We start from the raw sequence: 27,575 nt of genomic DNA on the forward strand, positions 1-27,575 counted from the left end.
CAACGAGAGGTGCAGATGGTGCTGAATTATGTGACTGCGTAAACAGTGACGATGATTCAATGGCTTGGTGTTAGTTGGCTATGCGTCATGCTCTTCAAAGCAACCCGGCACACCACAGGCTTGCGAACACTCATTTGTTTTGGTTTTTTTTGTACCACAAGCCCTCATATCCAGCCTGATTAGTCAGGTGGCTTCATGTTTGCACCAAAGTGGCATTAGAAGGAAGCCATAAAAATGCCAGACTTTGAAGGACCCATCTTCATCTCCACTGCTGAGAGTCTTGCTCATCTCCTGCTGGAACATTTCTCATCCGGGTTTGAAGAGGCTGATAGAGTGGGTCGGTGCTTGTGAAACTGGATGTGAGTGGGTTTCTAGGTTTTCCACAATGAGGTCCGCTTTGCTGACTCTGGCAGGGATACCTCCCGGAGAGATTTCATCTTTTGTTCTGCTGCAGCTGAGACATGTTAACCCCGTTAGGCCCTTTGCGACGTGGGTTCGTGAAGGTTCTGGAGCCGTGTCAATCATTCTAACCTTGTTACTGTACGGCAAACATATGGTCGCTGCCGTGCACCTCCCAAACTGTTATTTTTCCAGCAAAGAGACTCATTTGAAAACATTATCCTTGGCCCCAAAATTGCTCTGCTGTGTGCGTCAGAGTGGAGTTCACACAAATTAAAGCCACAGCAAGAAATATAGAGCAGATTCTGATTGCAGACAATGGCGGAAATGCTTGTTTGTCTTTTCATCATTATTTTTGACTCAGGAAGTCATGTAAATTGGATCAGTTCATTCTAGAGTCACACGGTCTCCATCAAAAACATTAACTGTTCAGTTAAGGTGAGGAGCCGTTTCGACTGGCCAGGAATCAAGTCGGTTGTGTTCACGCCCACAACAACGCAAACGCCCATTTGTCAACCTTATTCCCAGAAGACTTCAGTTTTTGAAACGAGTAAATATTCTTTAAGTGTGCCAAACTGCAATTTTCTGGGCCATTTCCATTCGTCGCACTTTAACAAACAAAACAACACGAGTGGCGTCCTGACTGATCCACCTTAGTGCCAGCCAGTGGACCACCAACGTGACTTAGAAGGCTTTGGTGAGATAACCAAATGTTTTTGAAGGATGCCAAGGTGACATTTCCACCCGCAAACTCATCTTGGGGGTTTCATTTGATTGTCACCAAATTTGATTTATGGCAAAACAGAATTGTACAATTGTAAAACGTTTTGAGATGATTAATCCAACTCTAATTTATTTTGATGGTTCACAGACAGAAGAATTATTTCAGCTAGTAAAGATGTGGCCGTGACTAAAATGGTGACCACTCCCTTCACTTTTACAAGGTCTCTTTTCAAATTCCACTCTCGATTTTTTAGAACACCCACGTTGACGTTAAAAGGGCGACCTCAGGTATTGATTTATGAGTCAAAGGAGAGAACGGGGACATCGCTTCGGGCTTTAAAGCATTAATGAGTAATAAAAAGTTGGTGTTTGTGGTATGAATGAGTCACATAAGCGTTGTCCTTTGGCCGCCGGCGCTAGTTTGGGCTTTGCGAGACCCTCGGCAGCTCATGTGTTGGGAGAAGAAAAAATGCTGACAGCAGAAAAATGAGAGCGTGTTTGGCAGGCACGCCCTTGTAGGTTTCTGTGTCATTCAACTCTGTTCAATTTTTAATGTTTCCTCAGCGTGCCATGGGGCTCCATGTGCTCATCAAATTCATAGGGGTGCAAAAGTAGGTCCGGTAATTACGCAAGATGTTCATGTAAAATGAACATAAAGCCAACGCTTTCTGTAGGCTTAAAAAGCAGGATCAAAAAGGCAAAAAAGCAGGACTGCTAACATGGAACCTGCAATACGGGATCTACAAATCGCAAAAATCCGTGTTTGATTTACCCCAATTATAAATGCATTGAAAAAAAGTATTATTTTTTTTAAACCCCCAAATTAAGCACAGATTTACAGCCAGTAAACAATTTCCAAGAAAAACTGAATTGGCTGCCTAAAAATAGGTGACTGCACGGGTGCCAAAGAGTAAATTGAGTTCCAAGCTTGATCTCAAAATAAATTAAATTTTCAAGTCACATTTTCAATCCTTTTCACTCACACGGGACTTTTTTTGCCAGCTCTTTACACATAGGGAGCAAGCGTTTGGCTTCATGGGTTGCTGCGAATTAACTCAGCAGGAGTTGCCGCCGGCCTATAACGGACGTCTCAATGTCGCGTGCACAATGTGACCTACAGCCGGGCAGCATGTGCACATATGTGCTACATTCTTATGCTGGGGATTTACGGGAATTAAAGCAGACCTCCTCCATGGCAAAGACCACCGCTCGCACTTGACATTGTTACGTCTTTGAAAAGAAAAGCATTGTAAGGTGCCAGCGTCTACTGAGAGACCTGTTTATTCGCTTACATTTGGAGAAAATGTGGTGAAGTTTGAAAAAGGGAAAAAATAAAAAAGGGCCCTTCCTCTGAGAGGGCCTCGCCGGTGCTCCGCGATTCCTTCCACTGCATTGAATCAGAGCATAAAAATGTGGGCCTGTGTCTCTTTAAAAGCCTGTCTGCAGAATGCATCAGTCCTGTGGAGCAGACACAGGCCAGAGCGGGGGAGGAAGGGGGAGATTACGGGGTTGGGAGGAGCGTTGGGGCTGAGCGGAGGGAGGGAGGCGGGCAGGAGGGAACAGCCGCAGTCTGGGCTTCCAGCCTCCTGGCTAGACTGCTGAAAGTTATTATTGAGTTCCTGTGTAGGGCCTCCCCTCCCTGTGGCATACTCCTCTGCTACGAGGAAGAAAGTGAGGGAAAAGCCTCGGCCGGTTGTGCTATGCAGCCATCTTGCAGGGGGCGGCAAATGTTGCCAAGCATTCGGTGTGCCCCCGCGCTCACAGCTGCTGGGCCCGGTCGGCAGCTGAAACGTGGACACGAGCACGTTGTTGTCTTAAGTTTCACTTGAGTGCCCCCTTGTTTTCTTTTTAGCACCATAACTAGTCAGGACAAGAAGGCTGTCAGCGAGCCAATGAGGAGGCAGCAAGCTAAATCCTCTGCTCTTATGCTAAGTGATTGGTATGATTCAAGGGCAGGTGGTGATGGTGGGAGCGCATTGAAGTTCTGGTGCGTGCATGCGTGTGTGGCATGAATTTGAAAAGCCCATTTTTGTTAAAAGCACGGATATTGGTTAGTTTTAAAAGTGCCAAAGATTAGCAAGGGCGAAAATGAATTTTTTATAACATTACTGTGCAGCCAAGCCCAGCCTATTCACGCGTCGCGCTGTTTATGATTTTTTTTTCGAGAATTCAAGCTGCAGGCGTTTTGTTTTTTTTGCCACTCCCAGTTGACGCTTACCGTAAAATAGAAAGCAAACCTTAACTTTGCCGTACATAATCCTACTATGTTAATAGTAGCACAAATGCCATAAACATGCTAAAACAAGCACTGATTTTGCAGTAGCTATGAACTTCCGAGCAAATTGTATTCATACACCGCATGCAGACTGGGTATACGGAAATAATTACAAGCATATATTCTTTATCCTCTTCGACGCTGTTTTTTATTAAATCATCAATTTTTATTTTTTTTATTCCTAAAAAGCATATCTTGTACTACAGTGGCATGGGTATGCTATTCGCTGAGATGAATTGGAAAAAATTAAAACTTTTGTTTTTAAGATGTTACACCAGTAGTAAGAAATGATTACAAAAAACTGGGATGTCCCAATAATAATAATAATAATAAAATAAATTAAAAGTTAAATAGTGGTTGACTTACTCGTTGACTTTGTTTGGTAAAAAAAAGTACATGTTGTATTCCTGTTTTTTATACTGCCCCCTGGTGGCCGATGCATTAAAACGTCACTAACATACCGAATCCCCATTTGCGATGGTCCGACCGAGCATGTGGCATTTCAAAGTTATGAACGTCACGCTGCGTAAAACCTTGTGGTCACAAGGCAGGACATGCTATACACATTTGCTGCGGCACTTTGTTTTTCATTTAATTGCTTCAAATTTATGACCAAGAAGTGTTTTTTATGCCAGTATTTACTGTTTTCATGACATTTCGCGATGAAATAGTTTGCACAGCGGCGTAAGTATAGTATACGTGGTCATGCTCAATTACCCCTCTACGTAGTTTTTGTACTTTGCTGTTTTATATTCACGGTCTAGAGATGTTTTTAATACAAAAATGAACTATAGCTCAGAAAACCTTCAAATTTGATATAGATGATATTGGATTCTGTAAGAAGGGTATAAATGTGTTTTTCTGCTGCCTGTGACTGATAGTTTCCAATAATTTCCTGGCATGTGGAAAGACACTCTCCACACAGTGTGCACGCCTTTGTAGTGCATATTAGTGGATCTTTTATTAATAATTCACTTGGTGGCCAAAGTTAGTTTTCATCAAGTGAAAGGCAATGGAACAAAAACACGGCCAAGATGAACAGTAACACACAACATGACTGGATTATTTGTACTTTGTTGCTGTCCACCACTGGGATTTTTCAATATTGTGGCTTTAAATGCATTTATGCGAGGGTCAGGTGTCAAGGACGAGCTATGCGGGATTGAGAGACCTTCCCCATCATGGCGTTGATACTAATCCCTGCTCTGCTTTCACCTTTTGCTGGCCTGCGTCATGACAGCTCAGCCCAGCGAGACCGCAAGTGGCAGACTTTTACATAACTGTCCGGTCTATTTATTCAAAACCTGCTGTCGTTTTGAACGCGCCCATCTCTCGCATGCCGCCTGTCCAACTGCTGTCAGGGTGAACCCACGCAGCACCTGAGCAACGAGTCTTTCCAATGCCCCTTGTCGGTGATTCACAAAAAGTATGCTGCATGAAAGAATCACCGATTTGGATTTGACTTGGAAGTTCAACTTGATCACAAGCAGCAATTTGGGAGAATTTTGATGTAAAAACTAAACAAAAACAAAGTGAATTACACTTTGTGTATCCCAAATGACAACCTAGCTTTGCCTTACGATGTCCATTTAGCTTGATGCGATGTAGTACACAGACTAAGTAAACTAATAACTAAACTACTATTTCAAAAGACTAAATTACTAATTATTAATGACTCATCATAGCAATGCTACTATGTTATAAATAACTGCAGCTCAATGAATTACTTTTGAAACTCCTCTTTGTCTCTCTAGTTTTTGATGAACCCTTAGGCCCACTACGCGTCACATTGGTCATGGTGTTATTTTCAAATCCAACTTTTTTTTGTAAGCGCTACTTTTTTGCATTAAGTCAGAGATCCACAGTCCTATATCGCAGACCGCACATACTGTACGTGCCCCCAAATCCATCAACATTCCCAAGCGGTGGCGTCACCGTCGCCACCTTTTTTTCCGAGACGTCCTTTCGGACGTACGTTACGGGGCTGAGTGAGAAAACCCTGGCGCTGAAATAGGTATTTTGTGGAGCTCTGTTTGTTGAGTCAGAGCTGAGTTGGGCTCTGCTGTTATGCGGTTGCCATGGAGAGAAAAACACTGGCGCTGGAGCAATAAAAGCATCCAGGAAAGGAAAAGCCATTTGCTCAAGGAAAGGACAGCCGAATTGACCCAATTTGCCAGCATTTTACTTATGTTTATTTATTTAATACATGTAGCACTTTTTCATCGTAGTGGAAGATGCGAGGCTCTGGGCCCTCTCACCTCATTACTTGTGTAAGCAGATATGTTTTTCTACAGCTGGAGGAAAGAAGCAAAAGCAGTGTTTAAGACTGGAATGTGTGATCTTAGGAACGGATGTTGTGGGTGTTTAATCCCCCCATTTTGCCGTCGCAGACAAATCCTTGGACAAGTGGAAACAAGCCAAATCCTATTTGATCTTTGGCAAATGTTGCTGTACGCCAGTCCCGTGTTTTAAAACACATCTCGCATGACTTTTGGCAGGAGATCCACCCGGGATTGGTCACCAGTCAATTGCAGGCTTCATAACCATTTAAGTCACAGTTATCACATCCAACCATGGAAATATTTAATATATACATTTTGAGCAAGTTGATATTTTGTGAAAAAAAATGCAAACAAAAACGTGTTCTTGCACCAGATGTTGGTTTGTTGTTGTTCAGCAGTTTTGTGCCGCCATTGGTTGGTTATTTTAATGCAAGAGAGCCTTTGGCATTGGAAAAAAAATGGTTAGTATGCGGTTATTTTGTTGTTTGCTTCGAAGTCTTTGTTGCTGAACAGTGGATCTTTTTTAACCTGAGATATGTGTTGTGAAAAATGGAAAAATGTGAAAATTGTAAATTGGAGATGAATCCAAAACATCTCACGTCTAGCTATCCAAGTCCAAAACGTGTACATTATTTCCTCATAAACCTTACTCATTTTCTTTTACAAGTAAATTAATACATGAGAACCAAAAAAATAATTATTCAACCGAAGAGGGGCGCGATGTTCGGCAAAATCATTATCAGTTTCAGACATGCCATATTTGAAAGTATATGATAGAAAATAAGGCTCATATTGAAGACATAAAATTATCCCGAGTGATAAAGTAGTGTGATTGCTCTTTTGTCTAAATATGATTGACTGGCGGCCAGTCAACATTGTGTCACACCTCCTGGATCCTCTCCAGAGTCAAAGAAAAGAAGTGTAATGGTGCGTCGTTAAATAAAAGTACATACATAAATAAATAATTCCTCATCATAAAGCTAATATCTCGGGCCCTAAAATGAAGTGAAGGTCAAAGCCAGTTGAACAAAAGCCCTTGTCTTTGATGGTCACAAGGGGCGTTTTGATGACCAGCTGACCAAGAAGGCCGCATTCAGCAGAAAAGACGTCCATAAATTTCAACAGGATTTATGACTCGGGTTGAACCAATTAGCTCTGAAGCCGTTCTCATGACAGTCACTGCGGCGGTAAAATGACCTCAGATGGGACCCTGGGCGAGAGGTGACCCTAAGCTCACCTCTGAAAGATTTTACGCACCCCCGGGCATGACCCCTCCTCCCAGGCCAATCCTATCCGCTCGCATCTCTTGACCTCTGGTATTCAATCATTCCATTTTCATCTTTCCAAATCAACCTGCCACCTGGCCTCCTCCTTTTCCACTGGTTTTGAGGAGCGTGTTGGTGATTCACTAGGGGGGATGAGACTTGGCGGTTTCAATGCGGTCATCGGACTCAGTTTACCAGAAGCAACGTCGCAAAACCGCAGCTCAGCTGACTTCTGATCTGCTTTTTGTGTTTTCATATTTTTAAATATAAAAAATCCGGTCAATGTCCGTTTGGCTCGCCAAAATGTCTGCGTGTTGGTACAATCAAACCACTTGTTTGTATTTATATAACTGGCCACAGACGAGACATTTTGGAAGCAGCTTTAGGGAAAATAAAACAACCGTTTAGTTATGTTATAAAACAAAGGGCACAGCAAATTGTTATTGGCTTATGTCTGTACATACATACATATATTTTGCGGTGCTATAAAAATCTATATTAAAATGCAACTGTCTATCATTTATGTTGTGATGTTTGTCCCCATTAAAAAATTCAAACAAACACAAAATAATCCCAGATTTATTTTCAAAGCATGGTAATATAATTCCAGACAAACTTTTATTTTCCAAGCTGTTTCACAGAGCTAAATTACCATCAGGATTCTCTCATTAAGGGGATTCGTTTTGCCCCCAGCGGTGAACGATGGTACGCACTTGTGTCCGTCAAAGTCCCAGACTGAGAAGTCTAAATCCTCCCGGGGATAAACTGGACATGTCAAGGTGTGAACCAGTACCTGCTAGTGCCACTGATACCGTGTGTGTGTGTGTTCGTGTGTGTGTGTGTGTGTGTGTGTGTGTGTGTTCTGAGCTGTTTCTGTTTGGGTTATTGAGAGGTTATCCAGTGACATTTTAATCGTCTTTGGGCCTCCGTTGCTACGGCTTTAGAATTGCTCTGTGGGATTAAAAACTCAGCCAGTCAGACGGTGATGTGGAGCAGACTGTGTTTTGTTTTTGTTAGTGGGGGCTTGCACGCACCAACCAATGTTTTGCAGTCTACAAAACAGACATATGAGAGGAGGACCATTGTGGTTTTGAGGGCAGAGGGTGAGAAACCACTATGTTGTTCCGGTCTTCTTTTATTGTGTCGTAAAACATAAACGTTAGTCATTTCTGACTCAGATGGAATGAATCATTTCTATTTAGTATTTAATTGAAAACGAAGGGATCTATAATCATGTCTTGATTTGGAGTGTTTTGAATTATGAGCGTGGTCAGGGAATGGGTTGAACTCATATCTAAAGGCGCAATTAAGATAGGGTCCTCTATATCAAGAATTATTGAGCTGTTATTACTATATTATGATCGTAGGCAAAATATGAAGCTGGCACAGCGTCCAAATTATAATAACGAGCCACAGAGCTGTTTAAACTGCATAAATGATCAGTTATGGCTGGACTGCGGCGAACGCGAGCCGTGCACCGCCATCCTCAGCACCAGATGAGGGTCAGCGTAATGCCAAGGGATTAAGCTTGCATAGCCAAGATGGCGTTGGCACCGGTGCGCCACCGAGATCAAGTTCTGTGGAGGCACGCACATGCATACGCGTACATGAATGCATCACAGTCTGCATGCGCCTGTGTCGAATGTCAAGTTTGCAAATGAAATAATGACGGGGAACGTAGCATCTACTTGACTGAATCTACGTGTCTTCAAAAAATAATAAGATACGCCGAATGCAGAATAAGTAATAATGCAATAAAGTCGTGATGTAAGAGTGGGTCAACTCTTTCTCACTAACCTTCAGCCCCTGCGGCCTCTTCCTTAACATGGCAGCTGCTCCTGCATTGCAAGTGTGCTAAATGTGAAAAGAAGCAGAAAAGCAAGTGTGTGAGCGTGTGTGTATGTGTGCACAATGGGGGTGTTTTAGTAAAGGCTCATAAATAAATCTCTTAGTTATCGCCCCTCATAATTCAATCGAATCACAGTATGGGTTCACCTCAAAGACTATGTGCTTCAAATAATCATGAAAATAATAGGAAAAAAATGAAAAGAGGAATTAAATGAGTTATATCCAGAAAAAATAAAGGAATTTCAATGACATTAATATTCAATTGAATGAAATTTCACTATGCAGTACCATTTTGTTTAGATCAGATGATGCAAGCTTTGTGATTGACAGGTAATTGGAAATGTTTTGTAAAATTTTAAAATCAACTTTAAAAATAAATGTACTAACATTGCATTCAATAAAGTCCCTTTTAGGCGATTTGATGGGATCGGCAGGTCTCTGCCGGGGTTTACTGTCAATCTGGATAAGTGCCACGAGCATATTCATTAGCATAATATGGATACTGTCAACATAGTCACAGGAAGCTCCAAAGAAGCCAAGCTGCTGACACGGAAGCCTCATTAAAACATTCAAAAAAATCTGATGTACAGGAAAAATGGAAAAATCAGAACTTGCTGAGCTAATTAAAATAAGATTATTTCATTCAAAGAAATAAGAATTCATCAGCAACATCAAACTGATTTCCACCAGGTGTGCATCTCAAACGACAATTCGAGTGCAATACAATTCTGGAACGATCATTTTCAAACCCCTTTGGTGAATTTGCATCATTTTAAAGGGCACAGTGGTTGGAAATCCCTTGCATTTGAATGTCCTGGCGTGCCTAATGTAGTGTCCTCTTTAAGTAGTGCTTCGCTCTTTGCCAAATTAGCCACTCCCTAAATACTCGTCGCACGTTCTCTCCTCCAAAAATAACTTTGGCTAAGATGCCGGCGCTGATAATGTTATACCGGACGTCTTTGTTGAGGCTCTGCCGCCTCGATTGAAACGACTTATTGTGGGGGTCACGCTTGTGAGTGACACACGACACCCTTGTCCACAGACAGGTGGGCACGTCCTGTTGTTATGGTTGCCGTGTTTGCACCTGAATTACAATTTGTCACTTTTGATTTTCGTTTTCCCAGCCAAATGGGACGACGAGCATTTCTACAAATAAGAGAATTATTGATTTCATTACGATAATATAAAAATAAATACAGAGCGCTTCATTGAGTACTGATGAGAGTCACTACAAGAACCCTTTCTATTATTATGCTCACATTTTTTGACTCTTGTCAAAGAGGTAACGGCTTGTTACTAAATGTTACTAAATGTTTAGGCCACTGGGGGTCTGAATCCAAATGTGTGTCAAATATATCAATATTTTATCATGGCCGCCCACTTCTGTTCAAATTGTCAGTCAACATTATTCACGTGAAAGATTTTTCTCTGTTTATTTCTGCACTTAAATTTAAAATAAAAAATGTAAGACATTGCAGGATTAAGACGCTTCTCTCGTCCAAATTAATCTGGGATGGACGCCACCTATGCATGTAAAGTTTACTAAAGTGGTTCCAAGAAGCAGAGTGGACTAAACCAATTTGTCTTTCCCAGAAGAGTCATTTTAACTATTAGAGCTGATGTCCAATGGCTGTCACAAAAACCTGAGTGCAGCCATGGTCCAAGTCCAAAAATGCAATTTTTTTCTTTTTTGTTAGCAATCAGATTGGTATATTTGAATGGACGATACACACAGTGAAATATTTCATGATTTTTTTATATCGCTACCAAGCCTTGCGTGCACATACAGACAAGAGGACTGCTCGCATGTGGGAGCGTTGCTTCCCCGGCCCAGCACAGCATCTCATCTAGTCTCAAGCCCAAAGACAATTAGGACAATCCAATAAGCGTGGCTGTAATGCCGACCTCATGTCAAGTCCCCGAGGCAGATCTGTCACGGCTGGGTGCAGCTACATAAACACCACGGCCCTAAAAGTAGAAGCGCTGGCTGGTGAATAAGCTTAAGAGAGGAGAAATTGGAGCATGACGTTAGGGTCGGAGTTGGGATGGAGTTTCATAGTTATGGTGGTTGGACAACCCAGACCAGCTGTTGCAAGGTGACCACAGAGGGCTTTATATAAAGCAATTGATAGAGAGTACACATCCGGCAAACCGCAGGGGGGATCCGATGACGACAGCCAGACGTTTCCTGAGTGAGTGCTGCCAGTTGGTGTGCCCTTGAGGGAGACAGCGCCCCACTAAGCACGCGTGGAGCTGGGGATTACACCAGGGGGGAAGGAAGCCGTCATCCGAAACTGTTGTGTCTTGTCCGTTGTTAAAGCAGAAGCAAACGACACGGTCGGTACAGAGTCGCCCCAGGAAGTTCAGCTGCGGGAGACTATTTCCATTTCGCCAGACGAGATGTTGGTCTCCTCGAATAACTTCGTTTTTTTTTTGTAAGCGCCGCAACAGATGCTGGATGTTTCCATTCAAGCCTCCTTCGTTGGTGTCTACACGCCAAAGTCGGAAGGTCAAAGGCATTTCCTCGAAAGGATACATTTTGAGAGGATTTCTCGTTTACTTTCAGTTTGAGAATTGCGATTGTTTATAGTTGGTCAAACATAATCCAGTTTGGGGTCAATAAGGGGCGCTGAGATGACCTTCGTATTGATTTCCACAATTTGCTGTGTGTTGTCTCTCCGTGCGGCAATCGTCACAATATCAACAAGCAACATTACTCCTCAACAACAGCGGTGAAGCAACACATTTGCAATGCCAAGAAGCCTAACCCTGAAATTGCAGAGCACCTCTAATTAAAAAATAAAGCATGTCTGCTCTCGCCCGGGCGGCTATTAGAGCCTGTTTAGCCTGCGGATTTGCTTTGAAAGGCAGCTTCATTACAGCACCTCAAAGCCATATCATACAATGGCTGGTTGAAAAGGCCAATGCTTGAATGGAGTCTTAAAGAAGTGAAGGGGTGGGGGGATGTACTTGGCCTTCAAGTAAACATTCCTGCAGCTCACTGTTTCCTCTGTGTTCCCGCTCCCTTGGCCCACCTCCCTCCCACTCCCGATTCCCACAGGGGACTCGCTCGGCCACAGGAAGTCCGAGGAAAGAGCAGCGGTGTGAAATGTTTGTATGCTACATTCTGGCTCATGAGGGTGATGAAAAATGAAAGGAGTCCAGCATTTGCTGAGGGCGCCATTGTTATTTTTATGTATTTATTTGAGGTCAACGTGCTTCTTTCTAGTTCATGACAGGAATGTACCATTTTTCATTCTAGGCTTTTATTGTGACATTGATAGCCATCTTTTTGTTTGTTTGTTTGCATACTACTTCCTCTTTCTCAGATGGGGGGAGGGGGGGGGCAGTTTTTGACCACTGACACATGAAGTGCAAGACATGTTATGACTCTCCCAGGCCGTGCTATGTCTATGAAGCCTGTGAAGTCAGCATCGCATTTAGCCATGCGGGTCCCTTGTGGTGTCTGGGGAGTGTCTGCTTTCAGACACTATTATGTCTAGCGAACCTTCCTACAGATGTAAAAAAAAAAAAAAAAATCTGAGTAGAAATAACCCGTGACACTTGTAATATTTTTTTCCCTGCAGGTGAGAGAACTATTGCTGAGGACGTGCAGTCTAGGTTCAATGAATGAAGCCAAACTGTGTGTGTGTGCGTGTATCCTGTATGTGCAAAGTGGTGACTGGTTAGACAGGTAGCGGAGACGTACGTATGAGTCAGGCAGACAGAAGGGGAGTGTCCAGACAAACATTTCTTGTGCAACAATTCAAGTGGAGCATGAATAGGCAGACTAACAATGCAAAGTGTGTTAAAAATGAAGGCTGGTGTTGATTCACAGTTTTGAGGTTCCTGGTTTGAATCTCACATCGAAACTGGTTGTCGACCAGTCATCGGATGCATGGTTGGATTTTAGCCGACCTCTCGGAGCTGGAAAAAGATGTCGAGATCACTTGAACTTTTCCATCCAGACGCACAAAAGTGGAACTGATGGAAATAAAACTGTCTTCTCCGTACAAACAAGTACAAGTGAATCCATGGTACCGTCCAGGTTTGGGGTACAATTACTAAAACATGATCTTGCACACTGACTGTTGGGACTTGCCTGCCTTATCGCAAATCCTTGTGATGAATCGCATCTGCAGGTGTGGACTCTTTTGAAGGCTAAGGCCAGGTCAGTGTTAAAGTAGTGCTTTGGAGGTACAAGATGTCTTCAGGAAATAAAGGTCAGTCAAGGTAACATACTTTGAAAAGAGTGGAAGATGTGCGTGTTAGGTTTGGACAGCAGCCAGCGTGACTTTCACCACTCCCTGTTGAGGAGGCAAACCACCAAATTCTTAAACATGGAGTCGCGAGCCAATTAAACTAATTGCCTTTAAACGCTTGCGCAACGCGGCCCATAAAGCAAACACAGCGTTACAGGGCGGCTGCCGAATGAGATGATGGACGGCGGGAACGACGTGTGAGAACGGCACATCTTGAGAACTTCCTTGACCCGCAGGTCTGTACTTGTCACATGAGAGGATGTGTTTACCTTGGCGGGGTGTGGAGGCGCGCACAGGCCTGCTGCTGGCTTACTCACTCCCATGACATTCCGCCTCCAGCTCGCGTCAAGCACTCCCATTGCCTCAACCAGCAACCCCATATTTTTTTCTTTTTTTTTTTTTTTGGACCAGTTTGAAGCCATGCAATAATTAAGTTAATTTATTAATCATTATTATAAAATATTAAATTAGAAATATATAAATTATATTATTACATTAGAAATATATCATTTATGAAATTATATTATTAAATTGAATTATAAATACTATATCCATTATTAAATGATTAATTAAATTATTTCAAAATGTCTTCCTCTACGAATGCAAACTTCTCTTGCATGTCACTAAAACACAAAACAGGAGGAAAAATTAAGGAGGATCTCATTCTCTGTGTGTGAATGATTCTCAGACCTGCGCCAGTCTGCAAAGCGGTGGTTCGGAAATCCTCAACGGGGAACATTTCTGCTCCTGCCAATGCAAATGAGCGACAAACCTCATTTAGCAATAAGCGAGACGCTCAGCTCGCCATGAATAGAGTCTCACAGCTTTTACACACCAAGCTTGGTGAGATTCGCTTGGTCGGCGTGAGTGTCGACATGCATATGTGCGCGTGGGAGTGTGTGTAGGAGTGTGTGTGCGTGCGTATGCCTGTGTGTGTCTGGTACCGTGCGCTTAAGAGTGGGAGGTGTTAAGTCAGGTCTGGCACTGCATACCTGAACTTGCGATGATACACGTGGCCTCATGCTTTTCATTTACGAGTCATTTGTGGTCGAGTGTTAAGCACACCTGCCTCGCGCTTCTGAGGTTTGGGCTTGGAAACTTGCCTCCGGCCTTTCTGCTAAGTTTGCAAAGATTACGCTTAAAAAAAAAAAACAGCCAGATTAGCTGGTGACCGGTCCAGATTGGATGTTCTTGATATGGCATTTAAAAGTATTTCCTCTCTCGCCCCGCAGTCGCCGAGTCCCTTCACATCCAAGTGGCCCAAACTGGAAAAATTGCTATCAGCTGACGGTGAACGTAAACCCGAGCGGCTGCAGTCATTGTCCAAGTCCAGACACAAGGTTGGTAAGCATGCTGTGAAACATGCATTTAGCATTAGCGTTGAATGCAAACTGATGACGCACAAGCTCCTTTTGAAGTCTTGACATGATTGTCAGTGGTCAGTTCATGGTCATTATAAAGGACTGTTCAATTAAGCGTGTCAGTCACGGCTATTTGAATGCTTGGATGGTGATTCTTCATTGTGACTCATGCTTGCCGTTTTGGGTTCCAGGACCACAAACAAGTCCAGCTCAAGCAGAGACCTTCGGCGTTTCGGCCTTGGTCTCCAAAAGGGTCGGATCGGGAGAAACCAGGAGCTCAGAGGTGAGTCGGTGGGATTTTCTTATTTAAATCAGGGGTGTAAATTTTCTATCCCCAATAAATATTACAACACTGTTCAGAATCTGAAGGCTCCTCGGTGGGTCGCATTAAAGACCGCGGCGGCTCATACAGTTCTTTACTTGCCCTTGCAGGTCCACTTTAAAGAATCAGGAGCCTTTGGTACAAACTCCTTCAAACCCTCTGGTGCATCCCGGGGACTGCCGTGGTCCTGGAAGAGCGAGCCCAAACATCCAAGAAGTGCAGAATGGCCAAGCAGCGCCACAACCCAACGACATGGACACAGACGGAGAGATTGATGTGGATGACTGTGACGATCGTGAGTACTTTCTATCGTCTGAAATATAACAAAAGACAGACCAAAGTCAGTCTGGTAAAATTATTGGAAGGAGCCACACAGGAAATGGTTGATATGATCACTGTGCAATGGCGCCATCTAGTGTTTAATAGTAGAATTTAACCGCCGAGTAGCTTAAGTGTCTTTTTTTTTTTTCTGTGCAGGTCCACTGCCGGCATCCTCCCTCGCTTCACCCCCCTCAGCCTGCAGCAACACCCCTCAAAGTCAGACCCCCCAGACTCGAGGGACCACTCCGCCTCATGAAGCGCCAACCTGGCTGTGTGGGCCCGTCTCCCCCGAGATGGACGCTCTGAGACAGACGCTTTATGCTGGCGTGGACACAAAAGAGGCTCGAGAGAAATTCCTGCAGGAGGTGGTCAAGATGAGGCTAAAGCAAGAAGAAAAGCTGGCGGCCGCCGTACAGGCTAAACGCAACCTTCAGCAGGTATTTCAAATGATGACAACGGCTGCAGTGGAAATTATGATACCAAAATGGCAAACGTTGTCACAGGAGTTGGAGTTTGTGAAGGTGGCCAAGAAAGGCCGCCTCCGCGAGGCCGTGGAAGCCAAGAGGAACCTGCGGAAGGAGATTGAGCGCCTCCGTGTGGACTGGGAGAGGAAGACCAGGGAGGCGGAGGAGGCGTGCGGCCGGCTCAAGAGGGAACTTGAACACGAGCGGCAGCAACGAGGCTGCGACAAAGGATGCGAGGCAGAGCGACTCCGTGTCAAGTACTCCGCACAGGTGACATGCTCGAGGACGGCAAAAGCGCCCAATCAAAGCGTAGACGTCCGCCAAGGCAGCTCAACACAATGTATCGTAAAGCAGGTGATGAGTTGTTGTTTTTTTCTCCGCTCTCTTTGCCCTTGTCGCCAGATCGACACACTGCACTCTCAGCTCCAGCAAGCCGAGGCGGACCGCGAGCAGCTGCGACAGGAGCTGCAGCAGGAACGGAAGGCGCGGCAGAGCCTGGAGAACGCCGTCCGAGACCTGCAGTCCCAGTTGGCAGCGCAGGAAACGACGCCACACGGCACTCCGTCCTAAAGTGGAGCCAAAAAAGAAAGAAGACATTCAGAAAAAAATGAGAGAGAATACTTTTACGGTATATGTCGAATCATACGATGGTGAGTCTTTAGTAAATGAAAACTGGATGAGGAAGGATGATGTTCACGACTCAACAGTGACTATTTTTGCTATAAGCTAATTGGAGAGAGGCCACATCTCACTTACTTGAATATGAAGGGAATGGTCACACCATCAGCAATGATGCCACAAAAGTATTGGTACACTCCAAGGTGCAGACCACTGGACCCAAGAGACACCTCTTTACCACTATTCACTTTTATGACCTTGCTAGCTTTTTTTCAATATATATATATATATATATATATATATATATATATATATATATATGCACACACTTAACGGAGGATTTACTGTTAAAGATATATTGCTTGTTTATTCCATAGTCGAGAAAAGCATACCACATACCATTTAAAACTGAAGTATTGGACGCTTTAATATCTTCATGTACATTTTTATTTTTCAAAATATGCTCACCCTTCAGCAATTAACGTTCTCCTAAAAGGCACGCAAAAACTGAGAAATATCATTATTTTTGTTGCTTTTGTTGGAATGCGGTACCTCTGTTTTTTTTTGTATGTAGTACTGAAATGACCTTTATATGGCTCATTTGAAAGCATTTGTTTTTAGGGCTCTTAAAATAACAAATAGCGTTTATATGGACAGCATTTCTACATATATAACATGCAAAAGGAGCATATATATTTTTTTACTTTAGGGGGAAAAAAGGGGAATTGCACTTTTTAGACAACTTTGCATGTTATGAAATGATCCAGACAAGTTCAACTACAACACTCATTCCCTCAGTACGCTCTGATGTAAATACAACAATATTGTAAATAAGATTTTGTTGCCTGCTCCTGAATTTTCTTATGTTTTGCTCTTACTTGAAACCAAAAAAGAGACTATATTTGGATTTTCAAAGCAGCCTAGTATGACACAAACAGGGCATTTAACAGACTTTTGGATGGAAACCCATGACAATAATTTCCCATTGATTGTTTATTTGAGACAAATAGAGTATATAAAAGATATATATTGATGCCACTGACCAAAAAAACTGAAAACAATTGAAATGTCTGTATACCTACCGCTCAGTTTTCGAGTGGAAAGCAGGCCTTCTTTTGGTGTTCTCGCCTAGTTTAGACAAAAAAACGTGTAAGTCTTACCAACTTCAGCATCATCATGTTACCCTGGCTCAGTATTTGTTGGCTACAGTGTCATATAGCACTCGCAGTTTTCTGACTCTTGCAGTTTTCTTACTCTAGCTCATGCTCTTGTAATTTTGGTTTGGATGTAGGCGTTCACTTGTTTTCTTCTTTTTTTCCGTTTTGGAAAATGTGTATAATATCAATTAAAAATCTAAGTCAAAATGCTCGAAAAAGAGTTTTCTTTTATATGTGTTTGAATTCTAAAAAATAAAATAAAATAGAACGAGAATAGAATAGAATACGTTCTAATTGTTTTAAGCACTCATAGGCACATATTTTATATCCACTAAGAAAAAAACTGAAATTGATGCAGTTTAAAGAAAAGATGCGATGTCTCTATAAATATTTGTCTGCCTGTTTTACACTGCCCCCAGGTGGCCAAGGAGTATCCATACATCAGAAGGAGCAGCATAGAAATGTGTCAAAAGCTGTTTCATTCTTTACATTTTTTTAATTGCATCATTAAAATACATATTTTTTTTACAGTTTTTATAAGGAGTAGTATTAAAGATTAGCCAAACTCAGACAGAAAAAGTTGCACTCAATTCCTGTATGCAATTTTAACATTATGTACAAGTTCAACCATGTCTTCATAATTGACAGGACACAATGGAGTGGTTATTTATTTGCTCCTCCTTTCTAATGGTCGTGTGAAAATCCCTCCATGAAAGCAAGACCGGAGCCTCACTTCGGGATTAGCGCTTGAGAGAGATTTACAGGCGGCGGGTCGGTCACATGTAGCACTCCTCGTCCCTACGAACAACAATGCACGGGCCACCTGAGGTTGCCTTTTACCTCGGAGGATGACAAAGAAGAGGACATGCATATAGGACGTCAACTTTGCAGAGAAGAGTGGCAGCGGATCTCATGGGACAGAAAAGTTGGACACAAATATCCACTTCAGGGATGAACGCCTCTCCGGGGATGGCACCTCCGTCACCTGGGATGAGTAGCAGCCCGTCACCAAGAATGAGCACCTTCCAGTCTGGGGGTTCTCCCAAGCTACCCCCCAACCCTCCAAATTCACCAGTCATGTCCATCATGAGCTCCCCCAGACTGTGGCAGAAGACGTCGATCTCCAGACTGGCTGAGGAGTTTTTCTGGATTGGTGGGAGTATGGTTGCTCAACCCAAATGGAGACTGGGACAATTTGGTAAGATTCACTTTTTTAAAAACTTTTGTGCGGATTTGGTTGAAATAATTAGAGTGACTTGCTATAGAAAAGAAGCAGTTGTGATTTTAGCACAGGTCGGCCATTTGCATTAGAATAGACGAGGCCTTTGAGTCAATCATGGGCATATGGACTGGAGACAATCCTTTGGGATTAGCTGCAGGATGCGTCACATGTAGTTTTCAGATTACAAACAAGTAGGGTCACCTGATCTTGGCGTGCGCACACACACTGTTGACACGGCATGTGTGCAGACAAATATGGAGGCAGGTGCAAATATGGCCAAAAGTCTACACACCCCTGTCCAAAGAGAGACCAATAGTTTACTGAAGATCAGATAACTAGTTTTTAAAATCGGAATCCAGGAAAGATTTATTTGTGCACATGTTGATGCATTGTTATTTTAATGTATGTAATGATTTTTTTTTTTTTTTTTTTTTTTTTTTGTGCGGGGGCTCCTCTATAGTGGAGAGGTGCATGTGCACGATGCAAACCGGGACACAGATGACCAAAATGAAAGGAAAGAAGAAAGGACATGTGCGCTTCTACTACTTGGATGAGCACCGCTCATGCATCCGCTGGCGTCCCTCCAGGAAACAAAACAAAGCCAAAAGTAAGATTTCATGATTTTTCATCGGATTAGCAATTAGAAATATTTCTCATCTTTTTTCAGTTACAATCGACTCCATCCACGAAGTCCGCGAGGGGAAAAAGTCAGAGGTTTTCCGCAGGTACGCCGACAACCGCTTTGACCCAAATTGCTGCTTCAGTATTTACTACGGCGAGCGCGTCAAGTCCCTGGACTTGGTTAGCTCCAATGGCGAGGAAGCCCGTACCTGGATTACCGGACTCAAATACCTCATGGCCGGCATCAGAGACGAAGACAGCTTTGCACGGAGGCAGCGCACCCGTGATCAATATCCTTTGAGTAGGCAAAAATCAAAAATAGAAGACACAATTCAAGTAGACATTTTTTTAAAAATTACAATATCAAAGTATTTTGTCACTTCCCTCTACTCAATAACTTCTTGCTCGTCAGCTTCCTTAACTTCAGCTCTCACGTGGCTTCAGCAGACTTTCTCGGAAGCGGACAAAAACGGAGACGGCACTCTGAGCATCGGAGAAGTCCACCAGCTGCTTCACAGGCTCAACGTGAATCTACCCAAGCAGAAAGTCCGTGAGATGTTCCAGGTAATGGGAACTATCACACCTTATGATGACATAGTCACAACTTAGAGCTCCATCTCATTTTGCAGGAGGCGGACACAGACGAGAACCAAGGCTCTTTGGGATTCGAGGAGTTCTGCTCCTTCTACAAGATGATCTCCACACGACGAGATCTCTACCTCATTATGATTTCTTACAGCAACCAAAAAGAAGTCATGGACTTGCACGACCTCGCCCGCTTCCTGGAGAACGAGCAGAAGGTACGATGATGTTTGGAAAAGTTTGCACGCATCATCAAACCAATGTTTGGTCGGCAGATGCGAGGTCTTGCCAGGGAGCACCTGACGGAAATTGTGACCAAGTTTGAGCCGTGCCCTAACAACCTCCAACGCCTGGTTCTTGGAATTGACGGTATGAGCATGACAACCGTTGGAGAAAAGCATCCGATGAATTCTTCTCCCCCGTCCAGGTTTCACCAACTACATGCGAAGTCCCGGCGGCGACATCTTCAATCCGGAGCACAACCAAGTGAATCAGGACATGACGCAGCCGTTGTGCAACTACTTCATCGCCACGTCGCACAACACCTACCTAACTGGAGACCAGCTGCTCTCTCAATCCAGCGTGGAGATGTACGCTTATGTTCTTCAGGCCGGCTGTCGTTGCGTGGAAGGTGTGCTTATTTACGAGACTTGAATCTTTACTTATCAAAGTACAAACAGGGTGTGAGTACTTTTGCTACCTATCTTCTTTTTCAGTGGACTGCTGGGACGGACCTGATGGCGAGCCCATTATTCACCACGGCTACACTTTGACATCCAAAATCCTTTTCAAAGATGTCATCGAAACCATCAACAAATACGCCTTCACCAAATCACAGTATGTGCTCATTCGTTTCAATTAGCCAGTCCAGGTAACTAATATTTCTCTTCCTCCCTGATGGCAGGTACCCGGTGATTTTATCCATCGAGAACCACTGCACTGTGCCTCAGCAGAAAAAAATGGCAGAATATCTGAAAGAGGTGCTTCAGGAGAAGCTGGACCTGTCCAACGTCAACACGCATGAATGCAAAAAGTTGCCCTCTCCTGAAATCCTCAAGGGAAAAATATTAGTCAAGGTGAGACTGACTAATTCCCAACAATCTATTTACATACTTAGCTACTGAGCTTTGTGGTGTTTCAGGGAAAGAAGCTGCCAGCAAACCTGGACCCAAATTCAGAAGAAGGAGATGTGTCGGATGAAGACACCGGAGATGAAGAAGAGGAGGAGGACGATGTGGAGGAAGATTCCCAGGTAAATTCATCTGTGACATTTTGATTAGATGCGTCCGGTTTTCATCATCCAACTCTTTTAGGAGGAAAACAGCGGCCTAGCAGATCAACAGCCCAAGAAGAAGAAGCGCTTCGGCAGATCCATCATGAGGAGCTTTAAACGCAAGGTCTTCTTCTTGGCTCTAAGAAGCTGGCCGTGCTTGGAAAATATAATTGAGTGTAATAATTAATATTGTTACAGAGGAAAAAGAGAATGCGAATGAGGAGTAAGGTCAGATCTGATGGAGAGTCAGACTACAGCAGCACCAGCAGGGACAGGACACAGATTGTTTATCACCCTAAGTAAGGATCTTACAATTGAGAGTTCAAATTATTCATATACAAGTACCTAAAGTTAATTATCTGTAATATGTAAGCATCACTGGTTTATTTTTGTATCATTGTCTTCAGGAAGAGGAAGACAATGAGGCTGTCCCGTGCTCTATCCGACCTTGTCAAGTACACGAAATCAGTCCGAGTGCACGACATAGAAACGCAAGGTAACGTTTGTTTGACTTGACGATCTGGGAATAGGAAAGGATATTTGTAATGTTTTAGTTTTGTTTGTCTGGCAGCCTTTACAAACAGCTGGCAAGTGTCCTCGCTCAACGAAACGGTCATGAACCAGATCGTGCTCCTGAAACCAGGTCATCTGGTGCGCTTCAACCAGCGTCAACTACTGAGGGTCTACCCTTCCAACTATCGGGTGGATTCCAGTAACTTCAACCCGCAACCCTATTGGAACGCAGGATGTCACATGGGTAAAATTAGATCAGAAATAAATGTGATGATACATAGATGGTTTCTTATTGGATACGTTGTTTTCCAGTTGCTATGAACTATCAAACAGAGGGTCGCATGCTTGAACTGAACCAAGCCAAGTTCTCCAGCAACGCAAACTGCGGATACATTCTGAAGCCGAAAATCATGCGGAAAGGTATGCAAACGTTCGTAACAAGTTGATGAGCTTTTCTTTTCGATAAGACTGGGTTTTTTTTTTCCCCTCAGGTGCCTTTAATCCCAATGTGGAGGATCCACTACCTGGACAGAAGAAGATTCAGTTCATACTGAAGATTATCAGCGGACAGCAGCTTCCGAAACCCAAAGACTCCATGTTTGGGGACAGAGGAGAGGTCAGTATCAAATAGTCCATAGCATACTTCTTTTCAGCCTTGATTTGTCCATGCCACTTCCAGATCATTGATCCTTTCGTGGAGGTTGAGATCATCGGCCTACCCGTTGACTGTTCAAAGCAGCAGACCAGGGTGGTGAATGATAACGGTATACTCAGACCTGATCTTTGACCTGATGACAATGGGTATTCATGTAGTATTGCCAAGTTTCAAAAATATGAATGTCTGTCAGGTTTCAACCCGATGTGGGAGGAGACTCTTGTCTTCCACGTTCTAATGCCACAGATTGCTTTGGTGCGCTTCCAAGTCTGGGATCATGATCCAATTGGAAGAGATTTCATTGGCCAGAGGACAATAGCCTTCACCAGCATAATGCCAGGTAAGACTGGCTGTAAGTGCTGACTCGCAGTGAATAGTAAACAACCATTTCTCCACTTGTAGGGTATCGACATGTGTACTTGGAAGGGATGGCGGAGTCTTCCATCTTTGTTCACGTCGCTATCATTGATGGCAAGGTAGGTTCTTTGGGAATATTTAACGCATATTTCACTTTAAAGTGATGCAATATTTTGTGTCATAGGTAAGACCAGCAAATGCTGTGCAAGTAGCCAGAAAGCAAATCCAAAAAGCCGCCCAGAAGCACATGAAGGGACCCAATAAGCAGGCATCCGTCGACTCATCCGTGCAGTCCTCGGAAGACTGGCCCCCTCCGTACCTCCGTAAGGATGTCGACTCCTTCTCCCAAGACAGCAGGAATGGAGAAATGTCCTCGCTGGTGCAAGGGCCCGCTACCAGGGCCGCCATGCACAAAGGGATCATGAGTGAACCAGTCAGACGTGCCCACCGTGTCAAAATTCATGATCCAAGAAGAGGGATCTTCAGCAAGATGTCCTCCACGGAGTCAAACCCGGTGCCCACGTTGATGCCTCAATACAGCTTTGACCTGGACAGCCCAGATAACAGTGAGCATCAGTCTTTGTCTGAAGTTGCTGAGCTACAGACACTTCCCATAACTGGACCAGAGGAGCCTGAGCTTCCTGTGGTGGTCCAAGCAGAAGCACAGACTAACCCGAAACCATCGGAGGAACCGCCATCAATAACGCAAGATCCGTTGAATTCTGAAGCCAAACTTGTATCTCTAATCCCCCCGCCATCCCCAGCTCGAGTCAGAAGGACTTTGGAGGCCCCGGCCACCCCCAGACCCTCCATCCCAATACGAACAAAAGTCCGCTCATGCAGCTGCCCCCGAAAACCCAACACCTCCCCCGTCACACCCATGGTGAACCGCAAACCCGCTTCCCAATGGCAGACTTGGCGAGTCCAGAGCACCTGCAAGGACATGGGCCGACAGGTGAGGACCGTACCAAACGGTCTGTGCTTGTCTGACAGCTCATCCAGCAGCGGGGGCAGCTCAGACAGCCTGGACTTCACTGATGCCCCCGTTGCGGTGGGTTCGGAGGAGTGCGTCGGCACCCTGCAGAGAGAGATGAAGGCGCTTTTTGACGAAAAGATGAGAGCGATCCGATGTAAATCACCGCTTATGTTTGATAGTCAGGATTTGTGAAAACAGTTAGGACTAGAAGGGCTTTGTCACAACAGGTAGTAGACGTGTTGATGTGTGCCTTGAAGGGGGTGTGGCCTAGTGAGTGATGTCATCGAATGCTCACAACACATTTTCATTTTTGTACCAATAACATCCTTTTTCTAAGCGTGTAAGAAAGAAAAAAACAACAACAAAAATATGAGACAGACAATTTATTTTACTTTACCTTCAAATTCATTTTATTTAGTTTTTAGTTTTATGCAAAGTGTTATTTCAGCTCACAATTAGTTGATGATTATTTGTGTATTTGGATGAATTATTACTGAGCTATTATTGTTAGAGGTTTTTATAAGTTATAGGCCATTTGTCACTAGGTGACGAATGATTCTATGCTTTTTCTGTTTCTTTATCAGCGAGCTCTTCAGCTCGCTTTGTTGCACTGTTGCTTTTGTTCCTGAAACGCAAGCCGAGCTCTTCAGTCAGCACCTGGCAGAAGGATTTCTGTGGACACAATGAAAATGTAATGAATTTTTTTTTTTTTTTTTATATCTATGACTATCCTTGCATCGTTCCATTTTTCCGAGACGTGACGGTACCTTCTGCTCCACTGCACTGCTGCGACTCCTGGAGGCGAGCTCCAGGATGGCCAGCAGCATTCCAAGTGTGAGGCCCAACGCAAGGACCACAAACATTCCCTTGAGATTATGCGGTTGCACAGCTGCCGCCTTAGCCTTGTCCACCATGCAGCTGCTGGCCCACCATTTGCTCTGCAGATAAGCCAGCTCGCCCGCCTCGCTCAGCTCCAGGATGGCCAAATTCAGATTCGTTATGATCGGAGAGTCTTGGAGAAGAAAAAGTTAGTCAGATGACAAAAATGATCCTGTCATGTAAATTCAGAAACGTGTTTTTAAGTCCAAATAAATGTAGCACGTTGAATACGAGGGCTAACCCCGCCTGACGGCGATGCTGTATCCTCTCATGCCGACCACCTCGTGAGCTCTGACCAGACTGCAGTGGCGTGCCACCGCCAAGTCCAGAGACACCGACTCCCCGATGAAGGCAAAGTTGCCTTCCTTTGCACGCCGGATGCCTTCATCCATGGATGATACAAGACTTTGACTTCTCTCCATGTGCTCGTAGATCCTCCGATACACCGGGTTGTTGGAATTCTGGCCGACAAATGAAAAGTCCAGACAGAGATGAAATGAAGGCCACTGTTAAGTGAGAAACCGGAAGAGAAACAAACAGTCCATCAAGCGCACCTTGAAGAAGGCCAGCGTGGACGAGGCACTCAGACATCCGTATTCAATCACATCTTGATTAGCCAAGTCCTCGAAGCCTTTCACGCTCAGCTGAGTGGACTCGGAGCTTTTGGATGAGCTGAGGTTGGAGAAATAACAAGCCAGAATGACCACAGCAAAGAACCACCAGCTGCAGCAGACCACACGTCCTGACAGCGCGTTGGGATGCGGGCCAGCACCTGGCAACACACCACAACATCATTTAAAAATAAGAATAAATCGACGGAAGGATAGGCAGTCTTTGAAGGCTACCACATTAAGGTTATTGGCTCATAAGAAAGCAATGTAGTGGCTCGCATGATGTCATCCTGTGCTCGTTACCTTGTAGCGTTAGCGCCCCAGCGGCGTACCACAGACTGTGTGCAAGGTTGAACGTACTTCGCTCGCTCTCAGGTTGATTCCACTCACTCGGGCTGACCCTGCAGGGAAGAAAAAAAAAAAAAGATAACTGTCTGCCTGTGCGAGCGAGTGTTTTGCCCAGTCTAGCTGACCGGTCATGGACATTGTGATATTATGCAAATTATGCTTGTACTACCAACCTAGCCACAATAGAGATGCAGGCAGCAGTTCCCAGGTAGGCGATGATAATACCAGCCCAGGTCTCGGCTGAAAAGGGAGTGAGGAAATCAAAGAAGCCTGTCCCCTCAGAGATGTCTTTCCTCAACAGGATGCTTATTCCTGTCTGCATGAAGGGTTTGGTCATGCCTACCACCATCTCCCGAGCCGCGGTGAGGGTCAGTGGAGCGATTGCCAAATCGGCCTCCTGCGGATAGCCTTACAATCAAGCTCGTCCGTGTCACATGATAACGCCCTTTAGGTCATTTTCTTACCCCTCGCACCACTTCGCCAACCATCCCGTTCCATTGTCCGTTATCATCCTGTCTGCCGTACGAGGCGTCCTTCACCAGGTGCACTTTGTACCTCAAGTCCAGCTTTTTAGCTACTTCAGACAACAGGTCCATACAGAAGCCTTCCAGGTGGGTGCCATTGGACATTGTGTAAGGCTCTTGCTAAAGTTTGTTTAAAGGTTAGTACGTCAACACCTAAGTCGTAAAGATCATTATGAATGGAAGAAATAAGAGTGTTACCAGGATTGTTGTAATTCTCAGATCAGATTCCCCTGGGGAAGACAATAGAAATTACAAAATGGATGGATTTTTTTTTTTTAAGATCACCCATGACAGTAATGAAAACAAGTATTCCAGAAAATAGATGTAGCAAAATCAAAGCTTCCTTTGTGCATTTGAGGTGAACACACAAATGTCTCCTTCCTGCGTCATGGTGATCTGACAAATCTGGCTCCTTGATAAGGCCGCACTTTTCAGTCCTCAGTGCCGTGTCCATTCAAAGCATGTCAGTGTCATGGCACAAGGACATGAGAGGCCAGTCAAAAGAGTATCAAAAGCGCTAGTCCGGGCCAAAGCCCTCACGGATTCTCCTTTTCAAAAAGTTGACACTTATACAGGCACTTCCAACCCCATGTCACTGAGACACACAAGCCCTTTGTTTACGGGAACCCCCAACTACCCCCACCCACCCTCACTCTTTCTAAGTTGATGATTTATGACTATTTTTGCATGAAAAGTCAGCAGCTTTTCTTCTTTCTCAGCAGTCTAACAGGATATGGACGTTTGATGCAGAGTTGACGAATATTCAACACTTTGGGGAGTTTGATGATGGGCCAGAGGAAGTTGCCACATGCTGTGTGTCGCATATGCTTGAACCCCCCCCCCGAACATATTTTCCCATCTGGTTAAAATCTATGCACAGTGCATTATTAATAATGTTTCTTTTTTCAAACAGAATATAAAAATAATTACCCATTTTCTACACTGTACCATCTTCATTTGCTAGAGCCTGGAGTACACGCTAGACAAGTCACGAGCTAATCACAACGCAACATTCCCATTCACACACAAATATAGACAAGTCAGAGTCTTAAAACTAGCATGCAAGCTCAAAGTTAGTCCACTGAGATAAATACATTTATTATTGTATAATATTAACATTTCTGGGATTTGGAACTAAATTCAGACTTAGCCAAATTAATGCATGCTATGTAGTGCTATCTATAAATATTCCTTACCTGCAGTGCTTGTCCCAATGTTGAAGAGGAACCAAATAGATGATAAAAAAACAGGCAGCATTCTGAAGATTTGATGTTGCTATGCCTATAATTAGTAAAAAGTAAAGTCAACATCACATACACCCAATTTTCAATAATACATAAGCAAAGTATAGCCTACTTTTAATTTTAACACGGCACCTGACCGCTGGTCTGGGACGTCGACAAACTGAATTGAGACACAAAGTGATGCGAGGATTGCCAAATTGGTAATCATCATCAGTGACGCTTGGTTGGTGGGAGGAGTTTGGGAAAGAGATTTGCAGTGGTGAGAAAAATATTAATGGGGATCGACTATGTGAAAAATGACTATGAAATCAAACATCCAGGTAAATAGTTACAATAGTTGGGCCTTGTTCTGAAAATGTGTCTGCAAGACATCTGTTTATTGTATGTGTGCCACTGTTACAAAATATGTTTTTGGGACCATATACTGTACTACAGTGTAGTATTAGTATTCAGGGTGTAAAATTCTAAATGTT

At 43.9% G+C, this 27,575-nt stretch overlaps 3 protein-coding genes across 3 annotated transcripts in view; 2 read left to right on the forward strand and 1 right to left on the reverse strand.

Moving 5' to 3' along the window:
• The window catches only part of LOC148390951 (ski oncogene-like), a 31,073-nt gene extending 13,558 nt beyond the window's left edge, over nt 1-17,515 (forward strand). Inside the window, exons 2-7 of the mRNA XM_088388785.1 lie at nt 14,287-14,394; nt 14,607-14,698; nt 14,848-15,032; nt 15,215-15,495; nt 15,562-15,792; nt 15,925-17,515. Of these exons, the coding sequence (XP_088244911.1) occupies nt 14,287-14,394; nt 14,607-14,698; nt 14,848-15,032; nt 15,215-15,495; nt 15,562-15,792; nt 15,925-16,092 (1,065 nt within the window). The 3' untranslated portion in view covers nt 16,093-17,515. The remainder of the gene's footprint in view (nt 1-14,286; nt 14,395-14,606; nt 14,699-14,847; nt 15,033-15,214; nt 15,496-15,561; nt 15,793-15,924) is intronic.
• Nucleotides 17,516-18,035: 520 nt separating this feature from the next.
• Nucleotides 18,036-24,615, forward strand: plch2b (phospholipase C, eta 2b). Its single transcript, XM_088388781.1, has 19 exons — nt 18,036-18,495; nt 18,980-19,126; nt 19,187-19,704; nt 19,770-19,940; nt 19,998-20,091; nt 20,150-20,353; nt 20,439-20,559; nt 20,627-20,798; nt 20,864-20,974; nt 21,036-21,119; nt 21,194-21,294; nt 21,403-21,491; nt 21,567-21,752; nt 21,821-21,928; nt 22,000-22,124; nt 22,188-22,272; nt 22,357-22,503; nt 22,566-22,639; nt 22,705-24,615. Exons 1-19 carry the CDS (start codon nt 18,210-18,212, stop codon nt 23,686-23,688), a joined length of 3,807 nt encoding a protein of 1,268 aa, XP_088244907.1. The 5' UTR covers nt 18,036-18,209; the 3' UTR covers nt 23,689-24,615.
• Nucleotides 23,865-27,382, reverse strand: grik6 (glutamate receptor, ionotropic, kainate 6). Its single transcript, XM_088388787.1, has 10 exons — nt 27,215-27,382; nt 27,055-27,139; nt 26,057-26,088; nt 25,799-25,978; nt 25,508-25,731; nt 25,290-25,387; nt 24,930-25,147; nt 24,617-24,836; nt 24,264-24,508; nt 23,865-24,168 (listed from the first exon to the last, which is right to left on the reverse strand). The coding sequence occupies exons 2-10, from the start codon at nt 27,113-27,115 to the stop codon at nt 24,055-24,057; spliced, it is 1,392 nt and encodes a 463-aa protein (XP_088244913.1). The 5' UTR covers nt 27,116-27,139; nt 27,215-27,382; the 3' UTR covers nt 23,865-24,054.
• Between the last annotated feature and the right edge of the window lie 193 nt (nt 27,383-27,575).

Source organism: Syngnathus floridae, chromosome 11, assembly GCF_059516105.1.
Source record: "Syngnathus floridae isolate MCC-2025c chromosome 11, RoL_Sflo_1.0, whole genome shotgun sequence".
NCBI classification, from domain to species: Eukaryota; Metazoa; Chordata; class Actinopteri; order Syngnathiformes; family Syngnathidae; genus Syngnathus; species Syngnathus floridae.

What these genes read in the sequence shown, in the direction of transcription:
- plch2b (XM_088388781.1), top strand. Translation starts at nt 18,210, where the DNA reads ATGGGACAGAAAAGTTGGACACAAATATCCACTTCAGGGATGAACGCC. An exon ending in ATGGAGACTGGGACAATTTG is followed by an intron (nt 18,496 to 18,979) that starts GTAAGATTCACT and finishes GCTCCTCTATAG; the next exon opens with TGGAGAGGTGCATGTGCACG. An exon ending in GCCGAAAATCATGCGGAAAG is followed by an intron (nt 21,929 to 21,999) that starts GTATGCAAACGT and finishes TTTTCCCCTCAG; the next exon opens with GTGCCTTTAATCCCAATGTG.
- grik6 (XM_088388787.1), bottom strand. Translation starts at nt 27,115, where the DNA reads ATGCTGCCTGTTTTTTTATCATCTATTTGGTTCCTCTTCAACATTGGG. An exon ending in CCACGCTGGCCTTCTTCAAG is followed by an intron (nt 24,837 to 24,929) that starts GTGCGCTTGATG and finishes TTTGTCGGCCAG; the next exon opens with AATTCCAACAACCCGGTGTA. An exon ending in CAGCATCGCCGTCAGGCGGG is followed by an intron (nt 24,509 to 24,616) that starts GTTAGCCCTCGT and finishes TTCTTCTCCAAG; the next exon opens with ACTCTCCGATCATAACGAAT.